Source organism: Aquarana catesbeiana, linkage group LG04 (genome assembly GCF_042186555.1).
Source record: "Aquarana catesbeiana isolate 2022-GZ linkage group LG04, ASM4218655v1, whole genome shotgun sequence".
NCBI lineage: Eukaryota > Metazoa > Chordata > Amphibia > Anura > Ranidae > Aquarana > Aquarana catesbeiana.
Window position 1 is genome coordinate 149,005,304 of NC_133327.1, and position 18,235 is coordinate 149,023,538.

General features: G+C 41.9%; 1 protein-coding gene across 7 annotated transcripts in view; it reads right to left on the reverse strand.

The window, feature by feature from the left end:
* PIK3CB (phosphatidylinositol-4,5-bisphosphate 3-kinase catalytic subunit beta) overlaps positions 1 to 18,235 on the reverse strand; it is a 264,723-nt gene that overhangs the window by 60,721 nt on the left and 185,767 nt on the right. For all 7 annotated transcript variants that reach the window (XM_073625868.1, XM_073625865.1, XM_073625866.1 and 4 more), the window contains 4 exons: positions 17,093 to 17,341; positions 13,420 to 13,516; positions 13,214 to 13,344; positions 1,525 to 1,578 (listed from right to left, as the gene is read on the reverse strand). In XM_073625868.1, the coding sequence (XP_073481969.1) occupies positions 1,525 to 1,578; positions 13,214 to 13,344; positions 13,420 to 13,516; positions 17,093 to 17,341 (531 nt within the window). The remainder of the gene's footprint in view (positions 1 to 1,524; positions 1,579 to 13,213; positions 13,345 to 13,419; positions 13,517 to 17,092; positions 17,342 to 18,235) is intronic.

An 18,235-nucleotide genomic window follows, 5' to 3' on the forward strand; every position in this document is an offset into this window, starting at 1 on the left:
ACATGAGCAGCCCATTGAAAAGGTCACTGCTACTTTTTCAAGGTATTAATTGTGTTTGCAAAGGCATTTGGTGCATACAAAGTGGATTTATATCATTTTGAGACTACTGAGAATACATTTAAATGTATGTTTTATACCCGGAGTTCAGCTTTGATATGTGGACATGACCAGATTTTTCTCTCTGCTCAGTTCCTTGGCATATTTTTTTACATTGTGCTTCTCAGTAGCACAAACTGCATGACGTATCCTCCCTGAAGAAATAGGCAACTCTTACTTTCTAAGTGTAGTGAAAGCTTTGCAGGAACAATAGGTTACAAAGCATACAAAAAAGGTAGGCACAATAAGCCCTGGTTTGTGTACATGTAAAAAGTGTGTCAGGGCAAAAGTTTCAGTACATCTGTGCACATGGAAATTGTACCCAGCTAAATCAGTAGGCTGGGTACTATGTGATGACTGGTCATCACTTTTACAGCGCTGGGAAGGACCCCTCCCATTGTCACCTATGGTGGTTCCTGGGCTCTCCCATTCCTCTGGATGGGATGCCTTCCCACAGAGAAGAGGAACATTTATTTCCTGTTCTCATCTGTGACAAATGAAGCCGGAATGATGAGGATTTTGTCATTGCAGGTTTCAGAGCCATTATTCCCTGGCTATTACAGCCAACAAAGCAGCTAATTAAACATGATCTGTATTTAATCAGCTGTTTTGAAGGGTATATATGCTGCGAACGTCGGAGTGAGAATAATTCTAGGGCCTGCATTCACAATCAACTCTAAACGGATAATCTGTGAAGGTTTTTAGAGCATTACCTATGGACAGTTTTAGGTACCGTAGTCTGTTGCCATTTCACAGGCATGCACTATTTTAAAATGTTGACATATTTAGTATCTATTTACTTGACAAATCATCATCTCTTATACTTTAACAAAAAATTGTGTATTTGTGCGTAATAAAAATAATTTAAGTGTCTTTTTTCCTGAAAAATTTGCGTTCAATAAACAAATATCATCTTGTGACAAAAAAGTGCAACAGCCACCATTTAATTCTCCAGTGCCTCTGCTTTAAGAAAATATAGACTGTTTGGAGTTTTAAGTAAAAAAATGCTCATGCTTCACTTGTATGTGAAAAATTAAAAAAAATCCCCTAGGCAGCTAGTGGTTAAATACCACCAATAGAAAGCAACGTCTCAAAAAAATGATATAACACTCACTTGGGTACAGGGTTTCATAACAGAACAATTGTCAAACTATCACAGCCCTGAAAGATTAAACATAGCCTGGTAATGAAGGGATATTTCAGGCTGGTATTTAAATGGTTAAAACCCCAAAATAGTATATAATTTTCTGAAATCAGACACGCGATATTTGTGCAACGGTTTATCAAGCACAAATTTTCTGTAAAAATTCATTTTAGTGAACTTGGGCTGCGAATTAATTTAATTTTCACCTTTTCTCCATCATACCAGCTATTGGGGTTCTAGGTTGCTTTTATACGTGTATTGAAAACAAATGTCCTGAAACTTACCGCCATACTCAGACTGTCACTTTGTCTTGCAATCTCTGCAGCTTTTTCAAGTATCTGCTCAAAAAAATACTTCAGATTAGATGCTGTACCTGTACACATTCATATCTATATGGGTCACAGAAGTACATTAACTCCTGACAATACTTAAATAAGATCAACAGAACTAAGCAACATCAGTATTATATCAGTGTTTTGTATTGAGGAGTGTAGTGTTCTTTTAAATAATTTCTCAGTGAAACTCGCATTTGAGATGTCATTCATTTGAATGACACCTCAAATCGCGGTGTGGGTCTGCCGCCACTGTCGCGCGATAAAACACGCTGCAATCGCAGCAACCCGCATCGCGGGACACTTGTCGCCCCAAAGTAGCTCCTGAACTATTTTTGGGTAACATGCGTCCCGCGATGCGGGTTGCCATGATTACAGCACGTTTTATCGCTCGAAAATCCCGCACTGCAATTTGAGGTGTCATTCAAATGAATGGCATCTTAAATACGAGTTCCGCGTTTTGTCATTCACACATCAGCACTGTCAAATCGCAGGCAGATCTGCCCGCAATTCAAAACACTATAGTGTGCATGCAGCCTCAGGCATGTCATGAAGCACAACTCGAATGCAGTGGGTGAGGCAGATATTCCCGTAAAAGGTACAAAGTAATATATGCAAAACAGAATGGAAAAATTTCCTTTAAGAGTCACTTCCCAGCTGCCTAAAGTGGTTCCCATTCCCAACGGCTCCCCTGCTGTCAAATTTGACAAGGGAGTGGGGCCAAGCAGTGCTGCCTGTTTCTAGAGACACAGGCAACGTGGCTCGGGATCAAGCCAGCATGAGTGCCCCCATAGAAAGCATTTTTTTAAAAAGGGGGCACTCACTGAAGAGGAGGAGCCAAAAGCGCTGGCCGGGGTGATTTCTGTTTGAATCACATGCGATTTCCTGGACCGTTCCAGTGTGAACCCAGCCTTGTCATAGTGACTTCACCCACTGGGTACAGTGCAGAAAGACAGCAAGCCCATTTTGGATAGAGCAAGGGAGGGCTATAACTCATCAGATTTTTTTTTGTCATCTGTGAGATTTCCCTTCACATGCTGTCTCATAGCCAAACAGGAAGTGAGAGGAAATCCCTGCAAATTGAAGTAATTCCTTGGGGACCCCCAGGTCACCCAAATTAGTGTCCCCATTGGAAGATTTCCCCTCTATTACTTTTCTGAGGACAAACCTAAATGTGGGATTTTTTTACTTTCACTTTCAATGACAACAGTAAACAGGACAAATGGAGAGGATGAATCTCCTTAATGGGGGCACAGACAGCAATTAAAATGGACAAGCATTCTAATCCCTCTCCACTCTATCCAAAACGAATTGTTTTAGTTTGTTTACTTTAACCACTTCCTTCCCGGCGTATTGTCCAATGACGTCCGCACACGGAATCTCCCATCCTGGACGGGCATCATCTGACATCCTCCACGTCACTGAGGAGCCGATGCGCGTGCCAGTGGCCGCGATGTCCGCTGGGCACCCGCGATAGCTCCTGACAGAGCAGGAACGTGGATGTGTGTGTGTAAACACACACACACATCCACGTTATGTCAGGGGAGAGGAGACAGATTGTGTGTTCCTAGTATATAGGAACACCGATCGGTCCACTCCCCCAGTCAGTCAACACATTTAACCCCTTGATCGCCCCCTAGTGTTAACCCCTTCCCTGCCAGTGACATTTATACAGTAATCAGTGGCTATTTATAGCACTGATCGCTGTATAAATGTCAATGGTTTAAAAAAAAGCGTCAAGTGTCCAATCTGCCTGTCGCAATGTTGCAGTCCTGATTAAAAAAAAAAAAAAAAAAAAAAACAAACATCGCAGATTGCCGCCATTACTGGTAAGAAAAATTTATTTTTTTACCAAAAATATGTAGACTACATATCGGCCTAAACTGAGGACATTTTTTATTTTATATTTTTAAATTTGGAATATTTATTATAGCAACAAGTAAAAAAAATTGATTTTTACATCATACCTATCTGTAAAATTCTTTTCTTTGAGTACATCATGGGACACAGTGTCAGACTAATATTCATTACCTGCTGGGTTATACTTCATCATTAGGTGAATGGACACTGTAGACCAAAGGTCTTCAGACAGGAAGAGATCCCGTATATAACCCCTCCCATACAGGAAGTACTTTAGCTTTGTAGCAAGCACTAAATCCTCAAAAAAGAGGGGAGGGACTCTGTGTCCCATAATGTATTCAAAGAAAAGGATTTACAGGTAAGTATGACGTAAAAATCCTATTTTCTTTTTCATACATCATGGGACTCGGAGTCAGGCTAATATTCATTACCTGCTGGGACTTCCCAGAGCAATAGCCTTGAGGGGAGGGAGAGACAGTGCCAAACAATAGCACAGACAGCACCAAGTTCAAGTCCCAAGGACACATAGGTGACCTTATGGGAGGAAGCAAGCAAGTTGCCCCCTGCATAAAGGTTCAGATCAGTGAATGGGAGGGCTAAAGGCCTTTGGAAGAATACTGATAGGGCCAAAACTTGACCTCTGATTGTACTCAAAGCCCATTTGCTTCCACAACTGACTGTAGAAAAGAGAGAATTCTCCCATTCACATATTTCCGAGGATGCCATTTTCTGGCTTCACGCCAAGTAATATAAGTCTCCCAGACCTTATGATAAATCTTCCTAGTGATAGCTTTTCTAACATTCTAGTAGACACCACTGGTCCTGAGATGCCACGGTCCTTTAACACCCTGGGCTTCAATAGCCATGCCATCAAATTTAGAGAATGTAAATTGGGGTGGAATATAGGACACTGAGACAGTAGATCGGGCGACGTGGAAGCGTCCATGGCCTGTCTATTGTCAGTCTCACAATCTTCGGGAACCAGGGCCTTCTGGGCTAGGCTGGTGCCACCAGAATCACTGGAACCCCCTCTCTCCGAATCCTGAGCAACAAATGTGGAAGGAGAGGGATCAGAGGGAAAGCATAAACCAGGGAGTGCTGGCTCCATGGAACAATCAGAGCATCTGCTCCAATTGCCAGAGGATCTCTTGTTTGAGACACAAACTACTGTAGCTTGTTCTTGAACCTAGATGCCAGTAGGTTGACCACTGGCCATCCCCCAACGTTGGCAAATTTCCTGGAACCCCTTTGGGTGTAGGGAACTTTTGCCCCGGGCAGATCTGCTGGCGGCTAAGATAATCTGCCTTCCAGTTCTCTACTCCCGGGATATGGACTGCCGACATAATTGGCACATGTCCCTCTGCCCAGGCTAGTATGTAGTTCACCTCCTTCAGAGCTGAACGACTCCTGGTACCGCCTTGGTGGTTTATATAGGCCATTGCCGTGACATTGTTGGACTGAACCGTGATGGGGCAGTCCTGAAGCTCCACCGTGTGGACCATAGGGCCAGACGTACTGCCTGTAATTCTAGGACATTGATGATGGGCAGGGCCTGACCATTTCCCCTGAGCTGTGAGCCCGTCTTGGGTCGCTCCCCAGCCTGAGAGACTGGCATCTGTAGTCAGTACTCTCTAAGTTACCGGGAGAAAGGATTTTCCCTTTTGCAGGTTCTGATCCTTCAACCACCAGTTTAGGCTTAAGCATGCCTGAGGAGCTAAGCACATTGGATAATCCAGGGCTTTTCTTCCTCTGTTCCAAGCCAACAAGATGCCTTGTTGTAAAGGCCTGGAATGGAACTGGGCATAGGGCACTGCCTCGGAGGATACCATCCTCCCTGGAAGACTCATACAGAACCAAATGGAGGGTTGTCTGGTGCCCTTTATCTGACGCACCTGATCCTTCAGGGCACAGATCCTTACAGGTGGCAAGAATACTCTTGCCTGGACCGTGTTTAGGATCACACCTAAATACCTTAGACTTTGAGCTGGTCTCTAGGCTGACTTTTTGGTATTTATGATCCAGCCGAAGCTTTTCAAATGCGCATAACTGTATATTATGCTCTGTTCTAGAGCCTGTACTGAGTGATCTCTGAGCAGGAGGTCGTCCAGATACCTGATCATCAGGATTCCTTGGGCCCTTAAAAGACCCAGTACTGGTGCTAGGACCTTTGTGAATACCCAGGGAGCTGTAGCAAACCCGAAGGGTAGAGCCATAAACTGAAAATGATGTTCCTCTACTGCAAAACGTAGGAACCTCTGATGAGGCTGAAAGATAGGCAAGTGCACGTACGCGTCCTTTATATCAATGGAGGCTAGAAAGTCTCCCCTCTGGAGTGAGGTTACTACTGAGCGGACAGACTCCATCTGAAAGGACTGTATCAATAGATACTTGCTCAGGGACCTTAGGTCCAAAATGGGCCTTGTGTGAACTTGTGTGGGACTAGAGACCTGGAGCTCAAATAAACCGTGCCATCCACCTTGCAGACACTGGTAAAAAAAACTAAAGTACTTCCTGTATGGGAGGGGTTATATAGGGGATCACTTCCTGTCTGAAGACCTTTGGTCTACCAGTGTCCATTCACCTAAAGATGAATTATAACCCAGCAGGTAATGAATGTTAGCCTGACTCTGCGTCCCATGATGTATGAAAAAGAAATTTTGTGTTTTTTTCAAAAATGTCGCTTTTTTTTTGTTTCTAGCACAAAAAATAAAAACTGCAAAGGTGATCAAATACCACCAAAAGAAAGCTCTATTTGTGGGAAAAAAAGGACGTCAATTTTGTTTGGGTCCAGCGTTGCACTACCGCGCAATTGTCAGTTAAAGCGTCGCAGTGCCGTATTTCAAAAAATGGCCTGGTCAGGAAGGGGTTAAATTCTTCTGGTGCTGAAGTGGTTAAATTACACAACAGTGCAAAAGCCAATATATTTAAAACACACAGCAGCAGCAAAATCTAAGGGGTGGCTGCTGTGCCCTCCAATAAATACAGAAACAAATATTTTATGGATCGCACAAAAATATCCTCTTTTCTCTTTGGTTCAACAAAGTACACAGCTCTGCTTTCGATCTTCACCTACTTGGACATCCCAAAACAGTAGCAGGCAGGCAACAGAAAAAAGGCAACTCACTGTGGCCAAAACTAAACCAGGTAATGTAAAATGACTTCATCTCTGCTCTTCGCCTGCAGAAGAAACACGTTTTGCCCCCTCAACGATTAAGCCCACTAAGCGGCAAAACATGTCTATGGGACCTCTCTTGCAGGTGAAGAGAAGAGCTGAAGCCATCTTACATTACCTGGTTTCGTTTTGGTCACAGTGAATCGGCGTCCTGTGTGCATTCGGTTGCCATTTTTCTGTAGCATATTGTAGCCCAACAAGCTGTTTTATATGATCTGAACCTGTTCGTTACATGCCATGTTGGCTGATATCAGTGAACGAAGCATTAAAGCGGTACTTTTTCTTGTTGTTGGTACAGCATGGGCGGCAAAATATGAACTGGAAAACGAGACTGGCCATCTCAAAAGAAAATAATCTGCAACCTGTCACCTGCAAAACTTTCATCAGCTGATACTGCCACATCCACATTGTAAAACTCGGTGAAGGCAGGAATTGATGACCTAGTGGCTGCCTATATACCTGGATACTTGATGGAGGAAAGCCTATAATGCACTTACCACTCAAAGTATTACTCAACACTGCAAGAACCCTTAATGTAGGCAATCTACAATCGCAAAAAAGGGAACCTAACCTGTGAAACCCAGACGTCACAATAAAATACACCCTAATCCCCTAACTGCATCCAAAGAATGTAAGGTAGCCTTCTTACAAAGGACTGTTTTGGTACAAAGCAAAAGAAGCACAAGGCTTCCATTCAAGTAGAAAAATTACACCACTAGAAAAAAAATAAATAAAAAAAAATTAAGGATTCTTGGCCAACCTTTTCATTATGAAGAAGTATCCACACTATTAGCTCCAAGACTCTACACAAGTGTTGGATACCTAGAACTCCACTTTGAGACAGGCTTAGCAAAGGCAATTCCCTAGCATTCTCCAAAGGTGGTTTTTTGTAACACTGACAATATCAGGTTAAGAATCCATGGCGAAGAGTGACGGCCTGGCTGAAGGGGCAACATGTGTTTTGTCCTGAATAATGGTGCAAAAAAGTGGCATCCACACCAAAGGATTCAGAAATGCTGACACCTGATCCTTAATGGTGCTTAAAGCCAACCACTGTTGCACCCAGCACTGTAGAAAGCTATGAGACTAGCAACAAAGAATGAAGGCATACTGCTAGGGACTTGCCATGCAAAATAAGTCTTCCAAGTACAATAATAAATCTTGATGTGGCCTTGTGAGCCTTAAGCATGCTGAGGATGTTAAACTCAACTACTACTCTGCATAGTGACCACAGCAAGTTTTACTAGAAGGTAAGCATAAATCAGGGTGTCGCAATCCAAAAGAGCCACCAATGTGTCCACTGTGCCTGCCCGAGGGTTCTTTGCCCTTACTACAAGCTTGTCCTTCTTTTGATTGAGGCACAATGCCAGAAGATTGACATCTGCTGTTCCCCCACCGTAAGCAGATTTGTTGAAGACTTCTACATGAAAGGTCCACATTACTTGATTCAGACATTGTCATATGATATAGGAGTTCACTTGATGGGTTTTCTGTTTCAATCGTTTTTAATAAGTTTTTTATTTCAAAGTAAAAGAAGGAAATACAAAGAACAATATAATTCTTACATAACACTGCACACATAGTAAAGTAGGCACACAAGAAGATCATAATAACGGGGATGGACAGTTCATTGGGTCCAGTCTGGTTAGATAAAAGAGGGAAAACAAACTTTGTAAGAGAAAACTATGCATCAGAGTTCATCAGTAGGGTAGTGAATATCTAGTCTTTATAGAAAAACAGTAGCTTATTAGTGACCATAATGATATTTGAGTTAGGAGATCAGATGGCGGAATCAGACTGGCTCACACCAGCTCAGTGATGTGAGGGGACCATCTAAAAAAGAATTACTTAACAGATCCCAACTTTAAAATATGTAAGGCCCTTGAGGCCTTAAGCACCATACACACTATTAGATTTTCTGCAGATTTTTGTCTTCAGATTTACCAAAACCATATAATATGAGGTCAAACCTTAAGAGTTTCAATGTGTATGCAATCAGGCAGGCCCTTGCACTACATGGTTTTGGTAAATCTGAAGACAAAATCTGCAGAAAATCGAATAGTGTGTAATGGGGTCTAAGGCACCATCAATACTTCGCATCTGCAAGGTGATCTTTAGAGTAGTAATACACAGAATGTCATGAAACATCATAAAGCTTTTGCAAACCATTCTCTATTTATTGGAGTCAAATAACCCCTCAACTTGTACTAAAATTACCATGATATAGGGGGAGAAAAGGGAGGGGGGGAGCTAAAGAAGACAAGGAGAAAGAGAGAAGATTAAGAAAAGGAGGAAGATAGAACTAGGAAAAGGAAGGAAGAAAGGGTGTCCATCCAGGGATTCATCTCTCTCAAAACTAGAAGTCAGCTCTGTGCATCTGGGACTTGCAAGTAATTAAGCCAGGGGGACCACAATTTTTCAAACCGCGATGGTTTATCCCAAAGACACAATCTTTTCATTCAGCATGATCCAGGTAAGCTCATGTTTCACCAGGGCTAAATCAATAACTGGGCTTTTCTATGCAGTTGCAATAGCGATTTTAGCTGCTAAGAACATAAAGTAAATTCTAGTTTGTGTGTGTGTCTCGGGACATTCTCAACTGGTTTGTTCAACAGGGCAATGCCTGCGTCTTAAGTAATATTGATCATAGTAACAGAGTATATAAAGGAATGTAGTGGGTTATTGAAAATGGGGGCTACAGGTGTATGGAAAGAGTGCAGGGGCAAGCTTCTACAGCTCATAACCCACAAATTAATAGAATGGGAGAGCCAAGGGCATAATATAGCTTTGCGGCGTTTTAGAGGGATCCATAGTTTAAGATTCATTGTAAGTGGGGCAATTGCTGATTTTCTATCCCTAGTATGTGTACTGCAGACAGGTCCAACACCTTCCACCAAACTCAGGATGTGGGACACTGCTACTGCCGCCAAGCTCCTGCTCTATAATATAATATATATATATATATATAAATTTTTTTTTTCACCCCCCCCCCACCCCTTTTCTTCCTGTTTCACTGAGTCTAATGTTATATGACCTGACACAGAGCTGTAAATTCTGTAGCCTCTCTTGTGCCCCAATTAGCAGGAAGAAGAAAGCCAATTAACGGCACAGTTACAGCAGCCAATCAGAGAGACTGTACTGAACTGCAGAAAGAACTGCAATGGATTCTGGGACATGCAGTTCCCTCACAAGATAGCCCCATAGACTGGTATACAGGGAGAAACTACAAACTCCTGGATGCTCTGCACAAAAAGGAGCTGAGGACTCCATTGTGTGTCCAGAGGGAAAGTCAGTCACGATGAGGCAGTGAGGGAGATCAGACCTGTAGGAGAGATGCTGTCTCTCAGATTATCTCCCCGTGCAATTCAGGCCTCCACCCCCAGTTGGGACATGCAGCCTGAGAGAGGGGGATTCCATGTGCATATCGAGGACACACCTGCACCGAAGGTGAAGCGTTCCAGTGTGAGGTGACTAGTTGGATCACCAAGAAAACCTGCTGTTCCAGGACATTCGTTTGGGCATCGATCACAGGATTTGGTGAGAGGGCATTTTACCCATCTGCAGGGAACAGAGATATTGCACCATAGAAGGAGTATGAACACTGTTGCTGGTAGTCATCTTGCTAATACTTGTAGTACCACAGGGATAAGGTAATCAATTTCTGGTACACTGTATACAGACATCATTGTCATCACCTTGCTGAGGAGCATCCTGCTTATTTCACTTGATGAACTGGGCCAGTTGTGTTTGGGCCCGCTATACAGGAGTTTAAGTGCACCAACAAAAGTGGCTAGCTGAAGACATCGAATCTTATCTTTTCCCCAAAAGGACTAAAGCTACTAGTGCCATATGGATCCACACACACATATTGAGGGCTCTGTATATGCATTGAGTGTGTGGGACAGTTTATCTAAAAAGTCATTACCTGTTGATTTGTATAGAGTGTTTAAAGTTGGGTCTGTGGTGTCAAGGGACAGGAGATAGAGGCCTGATACAAAGGGAGTCATTCCTCTGCTCTCTTCCTGCCTGGACTCAGAGCTAACCTGAGTAAAAGGTATCCAATTTAAAGTGTCACATTGTGCCTTATTTGCCATTTGAGTGTGCAATCTGCTCTTGGGGGGAGTCTCAGGTTTGGAATCTCCTGAGAGCAGCTTGAATATAGGATTGAGAGCTATATTGCTCTTAAAATCTCAGTAATTGCTCTCTAGTTGATTACTTGAATACATACCATTACTGTCTGTCATGTTTCCACAGAAATATTGCAGTAAAGACAATTTCTTAGTTTTATCATAACGTGTGCGTTTCTCATTGGTCACTGGACTTACACTATTGCCAGGTGTGCCAGAGGGGGCTGAGACTGTTATTAGGGTTGAGAGGCAGAGTAACGTACTGAACATACAAAAGCAGCTCCTTTGGGGATATCACTACATATATGCCATTAGTGTGGCGTTTTCTGACTGCACCTGCACAGATAGAAGAAATCTGTCCCGTGAGCCCTCTGTGGAAGTCCAACAGCCCCTTTTTTAGATGCTACCATGGCAACCAACCTGCTGAAGAAGCAAAAGTCCAGTTACAGTGGTCCTTTCAGTAATAGGGTAACGTGCCCTTACTTAAGATTCTGGCTGTGGCTTCCGGCCTAGAGAGCAGCTGAAGCGTGCGGGCTAAATTTACATCTGGCCAGTGGCAACACTGCTGCAATCTGTCCATGACCACCACACACACAGCGGCAGCTGCTCAGACTGCGGCCAAGTAGTCCTCAAAAATAATCCCTAAAAGGGACAAAAAAAAACCCAAGGAGGGGTTCCCAAAGGGACCCCGGGACAATGAGACTTCTAAATAAGCACCTTCCACTCTCTAATGTTCCAATACAGTTGTTGCAGTAATGCAGGCGTGGTCAAGGTCTCCTCCCTAGTTTCCAGAAGGGTTGTAGCACCAAACAAAAGACCCCTGATGGACACGGTAGTAAACATAGCTCTCACACGGTTCCTTCCCAGAGGGGAGAAACACTACACACCAGACAACAGGTAAAAGTAGAGGTAGAGAGGACAATGGAGGGAGACCCTCAACTTATGAGTTTGTCCAGGCAAGGATCATAAGGGTCCGCCAGGAAGAGGAGTAGTACACATCCACCAGGAGCAGGGCACTGCTTGCCTAAGGGGGACACTGACAGGACAGCCAATGTTGTACCCGCATGGAGCAAGTACCTGCATTTGCTCTATGGCTGGAAACTGAAAAAAATATGAGCATATAAAATATCTGGCTTTTCTTCCAGCCAGCGAATTGCTTAACGTAAAACCAAAAGGAACTAGGGATTCCAGGAGGAAATTTCTATTGCCTAGATGCTAGGCTAATAACCAAGTTTTTTTTTCCCCACAGTGTGTGGGGTTTTGAACAGCAACATAGGCTACCCCATGCAGTCTTTTAGTTATACCTAGCATCCTACTCCTGCAGGTGGCACTACGCCCAGTAGGTGATGATCTAAAGCAGAGCTGTCTCCTTCAATGAATGGCAGAGAAAATAAGAACTCAGCGCTTATAAGGTCTTCTATATGGGTAACATATGTCCAATTTAAGTTTAACTGTACTTTGTGGGAAAGCGCAAAGAAAGCACCAGGCAGGCTTGGTTTTCCCTGCCAGCAATAACATGGATACCTGCTTGCCTGTAATGTACCCACTGCTATGTGAACAACCTACATTGATCCAGTAAAGGCATTATACGTTGGGGGGTTATTTACTAAAAGGAAAATCCACTTTGCACTACAAGTGCACTTGCTGTAGATCTGAGGGGGACATGCAAGGAAAATAAAGAACAGGATTTTAGCTTGCACATGATTGGATGATAAAAATCAGCAGAGCTTCCCCTCAGATCTACAGCAACTTCACTTTCAAGTGCACTTGTAGTGCAGAGCGGATTTGCCTTTAGTGGATCAACCCCTATGTCTGCAGTTTCTCTTATGCTGGTTTATACAGCATGATAGCAGCTTTAGGTAGACCTGAACCATGCTGGCACAATTACCAGAAGAACAATGGGGAATGTAAACATTGTATGCAACAACCATATTTCAGGGGAAGCTTACTTGCTTTCTTCTCCCTACAAATGTACAGGTAACCCTTACGTGGAATGTGTCAGTACAGGAATATGAAAAGTTGCCTTCTTGTTTTTGAAGGTGCAAGTTACGGGGCTGTGATACCCATTTTTATTTCACAAGACAGCGATTTGCGAACCAGAAACAAATGTCTAGGTTGCAAGTTTCAAATTAACTGGCTGCATATTTGCTTCAGTTCAGTGACTGTCTGGCACAGCAAGGATGTGGATGATAGCCTTGGAGCTCGAACCTTCAAAAACAAGTCAGCTACTAAATTTCTTTCTTGATAGGTGCCCATTACACACATTTAATATTAAAAATAATTTTATAGAAAAGTGTTGAATGATGCTAGGATTTGCTGTAATCCTAATATAAATGCAGCATATCTCAAATCAATAAAAAAGGTGTTAATACTGAACAGTCCTCATACAAAAGAGCAAAGTTTGCACTAAACCAGGTGAATGCTGCACTGCATAGGACACTGAACACCATAAAAGGAAAAGAGAAGAACTGAATATACTTACTTTATCAAAAAGAGGGTAATAAATACTGATTTTAGGGTACTCCGTGAACTTTATGTGCAGAGCAGTAGCATTCTCAGGAAAAGGATTGGTCCGGACAGTTCCCATTGGATTCAGCATTTCTTCAAGTTCATCTAAAAGGGTATTGAGAAATTAGTTAATTTATACAAACAAGGCATTAAATGTACTTATCTGCAAACTTTTCTTACCAGGAAATGAAGACCAGCTATGCAGGACATGTTCACCCGTCTTCAGCTGTCCTTTGTAATCAAACACCATAGTGTTCACCCAAGCCACAGGGGAGTGCTGTGAAGGACACGTCATTGGTTAGCAGGGATAAAACATATCTGTGTAGCTTTAGATATTAATGATACAATTAGAAAAATACTTAAAAAAAATAACTTACTTTCCTGTAGGGGACAGTCTACCCAAAAGTGGTAATTTAAGTAATTCTGTAAATAATATTTTCCGTTGCTGAGGGAGTCACATGGGTTTGTTTACAAAACAAACCTGCCAACTTAGCCTCCACTATGCCTAGTGCAGAGTTAGAGCGATATACTTTTGAGCGTGCAACTGGAAAGAACATGACAGCTGCAAAATCGCAAGCACTTGCCTACTTGCATGTAGAGCTCCCTCACTGAGCCAATGGGCAAAGGAAAGGACACATAAAAAACAGGCTGTGTTCTGACATGTTCTTCACAAAAAGAAAATTCAAATTTTAAAGGGGTTTGCCCTTTAAAATAAACTAAAGGTAGTGGAATATTTAAAATGTTATGTGCCAATAATGGAAAGTGTTTACCTATCTACAAATAACCCTACGCCCACTGATAGAAAGGCTTCTGTCTGTAAGGTCCCTATGGGTTTCCAGCATAAGCCTCTACAAATATTGATAGCCACTAGTCCCTGTGTTTTTGTTGCAGACTCCAGGGGACCACTGCTGTGTTAAAAGAACTTTTAACTCACAAAACTGACGCAAACACTTCCTCGTATCAATTTGGAATCTGATTGTTGAACATGGATCAAGATATTTGCGAATATAATAGCAAACAGATATAGCAAGGTTATAAAAAGGTTATTAAAACTGAACTAAAAAAGAATGACAACACACACCAAATTAAAATCATAAGGTAGGTTTTCATTAAAATAGTTCTAAAATCTAGTTTTAATATCTGGATTTTACTTGCAATACCCTGTACAGCAGAACTCAGACTAGGTCGAAATAACACAAGGAACCAGCCCAGTTGTGCTGTGGTGCTAATGTGCTAACACAGAACATGCGGACAGGAAGAAAGGGTAGAATGATATACGTAGATGAGCTAAATCAGTCTGATGCTTCTCCTTCAGTGCCCAATCTCAGGCAGGGGGCAGGTGCAAGACCTTAGCTGTATTATTTAATAGCAGGGAAAAGTCAGAAGGCCAGGTTGGATGTACTGTTGGGTGTATAACTTTTAGGAATTAATGGGCTAAAATACTATTTGGCAGGTAAAACCATGCATTTTGCGGTTTCTCTGAAATTCAGCCTCATCATTATAAACCTGATGCACTTTAAGTTTCAACCTTCACCTGATGCCGTCATGTGATTAAAAGCTGGTAGACAATACTAATACTTACCTTGGAGTCCCGCGCATATCTGTCAGTCACACAAATTTTCTGCGATGACTGGGACTTGCTTGCTGCCATACCTAAGCCACCCAGTCATTGAAATATACACTGTATTGCCAAAAGTATTGGGACACCTGCTTTTACTTGTACATGGCCTTTAATGGCATCTCAGTCTTAGATCGTAGGGTTCAATATTGAGTTGGCCCACCCTTTGCAGCTATAACAGCTTCAACTCTTCTGGGAAGGCTGTCCACAAGGTTTAGGAGTGTGTCTGTGACGGAACCCACTGTCACTGTGTTTTGGAGGGGGCTTTGGGCTATCCTCCTACCCACAGACTATGGCCCAGCAGAGAACGAGAGACTTGGGATAATGTAATGTCGTCTCTATATAAGTTTCATTCCTTCTCCCCATCCTCCCCCTCTTGTTATTGTGTTAAATTATGTTAGGTCTTGGCGCGTAGAGGGCCTCTGTTGAAGTCAGGATATGATGAAACGCGTCAGGGCGTGGCCTACACGACGCCAGAAGTGACGTTTGCGCTCCACCACAGCCTGACTCACAACCAGGAAGTAAGAGATCGCTCCTTGGGAAGCTGAGCCGACTGACGTCTAGCATGGTAAAGTGCACGATATAAATGCTTCCTTTGATGTGCTCTGTTGATTGCAGTGTTGATGTACGTATATTTATTGAAGGGGGGATCTTTGTGTGATGTGATGGGCTTTTAATCAATAAAACAGGATTACGCTATGTGCGCTTTTCTTTTGTTGTTGGGTTATTTCTGAGCCTTGATCATCTGAGATTCCTCCGGAGCGGTGCTGGCAGTGGCTTGTGACTTGGATGTTTTTTTCCTTGGAGGCTTATTACTATTAAGCTCTGGTGAGTTTAACCCCCTGAGGGGAATGTGTTCTCACATGGTGGAATTGGATTGACCGGTGGAAGGTGCACACTGAGTTTCTATACTATGATCACCTATGAACACTTTCTGAACTACTTTTTCAACTACCCACCTCTCTCAAAGGACTTTGTTTGTGAAGTTGGCCACATGTATATTTGTTTTAGCTCAACATTAGCGCTGTTTTTAGTGTGATATTATGGTCTTGTCTGCTGATTATTGTATACCACTATTTATTATGATTTATCCATATTTTTAAACGGCTGCTTTTATACTATTATTTTTAGTTTGCACCTCTTTGTACCTATTGTGACAGCAAATTGGTGTTATTCGTACTTTATCTTCATTATATTCCTGCTTCAGAACAACATCTGTCCCTGGCGCTGAGTGGTGTACTTTTGGGCCCGTAAGAACACCTTTTTACATGTGTACAGTACCAACCTGCTCAATTCCTTCAGTGTATCCTTTTCTCATTTAATGCTTTAGCTCTCTTTCTATTCTCCAGTGACAAATATAACCTAAGCTAATTAAATGCACAGTAGGAAATCCTATCACATAAAGTACTGGGTAGTCTTATTACTGTGTTACAATCTCATTTCATGGCTGTATTAGACTAGCCATAAAGTGCTTGGACATGCAAGGACAAGTGACTGATCAAATATTTTTCCAATTAATTATTTTCACAAAAACGTATGCTTGGATCGTTCAGACATCCCCCTTATCTCATGAAGGGAAATAGAAAAATGGTTTCCAAGACTGAATGGCTAGTGTTCTCTGTGTAGCTCTGCTGGCGTCCACAGACTTCAGCATCTCATTCTGATCTAGCTGAAATCAACCAGACAAGAGCTTTGGAGGGGAATAAAGATGTGTTACCAAGGCTGTTAAAAGGAGAAGTTCACCTTTAAAAATAAATAAATAAATGAAAATAAATAATAAATGCACTTTTTTTTGCAGGTTAAAAAAAAAAAAAAAATGTGCATTTACTATTTTTCCTGAAGCCTGGAAAGCATTGCACCAGCTACCAGCAGATCGCTGATGCCATGCAGGTCTTCTGCACACTGTCAGTGTAAGCTGTCTGCCTGTACATCGTACAGGCAGGCAGTTTAACAGCAACAGGAAGACTCTAACTACCACAACTCTCGGCAGTGCCGCTGCAGTTCATTGGGAACTAGAAGTTGACAACTGCAAAGGCTGTCAGTAGTTGTAGCCCATTCAATCACAAAACACTGAATGAATGATGCGGTTGGGTGGGCAAAGCTCCCCACGGCGTGTTTTATTTAGCTGCCAAAACGGGGGATTGGGGGGTGGTATGGGTGTAACATATAACATGTTACAGAAGGTGAACCTATAAATAAAAGTTAAACACCTAAGTGTACAAACAAGTAAAGTACCATTTTCCCAGCTTTCTTGATGGTCTGGTACTTCGGATTGGATGCTTTGTTCCCTTTCTTGTTCTTGGTCTTGTCTAACACATTGTAGATTGACAAACAAAGACGAGCCATCCGTGGCAGGTCACATATATAGATCTCAAATTCAAATGTCTCGCTCCATAGATGGTCATTTTTGCCTGGCAGTTCAGGACTCATAATGGGTTTACACAGCAATTCAGTACCATGGAACAGGCCAGCCCGTACCACAACCTGCAGACACACAAGAGAATATGAGAAATGTTACATATACTGTATTTAGGTTGTGATGGAAAATACATTTGTTCACAATGTAAATTTAGGAAAACCGAATCAACTAAAAATGCAAATTCATGTAAAAAAAATGGACATAGGCAAAATATAATCTGACTAGGAAACATGCTGTAAAGAAGCTCCAATAACATTTTAAGATTTATATGATGTGTAATTCTAACTTTGGTATAGTGCCTCTTAAACCTTCATTAGCACCAGGTTCAATAACATATGTATTCTGGTTAGCACCCCTATTCATTTGTGTTGCCTTAGCCCTACTGTTAATTACCACTAATGCTGCTACAATATCTTATCAGGAGAAGCAGGGGAAAATTGAGAAACACTAAACAATTGGAGCGTCCAATGCTCATGTGTAATTAGCCAGAAACTTAACTTAGAGGAACTTCAAATCTCATAATAAATTAAAAAGCTTAGCATGAACGTAACCAGCATATGCAACACGAAAGCCTTTATAACAACAATATAAATAGAAAATTACTATGCTGCGCTATCTCCTAACATTAGTTCCAACAAATACATTTAAAGTGCCTACTTTACAATGATGAGAAAAATAATAATAATAAAAAAACGTGATAAACCAAAATTATAATATATTCCAAAACTGTATATAGAGCTTTTTGATTGCCGTGATGATACATTTTGTGTTAAGTGTCACATTCCACAGACAAAATAAAAATAAGCAAACTAATAAAAGTTAAATATATGGTGCCACAAAGTGAATCAAAGTGCTATAGTGCATATAACAGTGACGTTCTACTCAAATGCAGATCAGTCCAACATAATCGGTATATAGTCCTTATTAAAAGGTATAATGGTGACTTCATAAAAACGTGA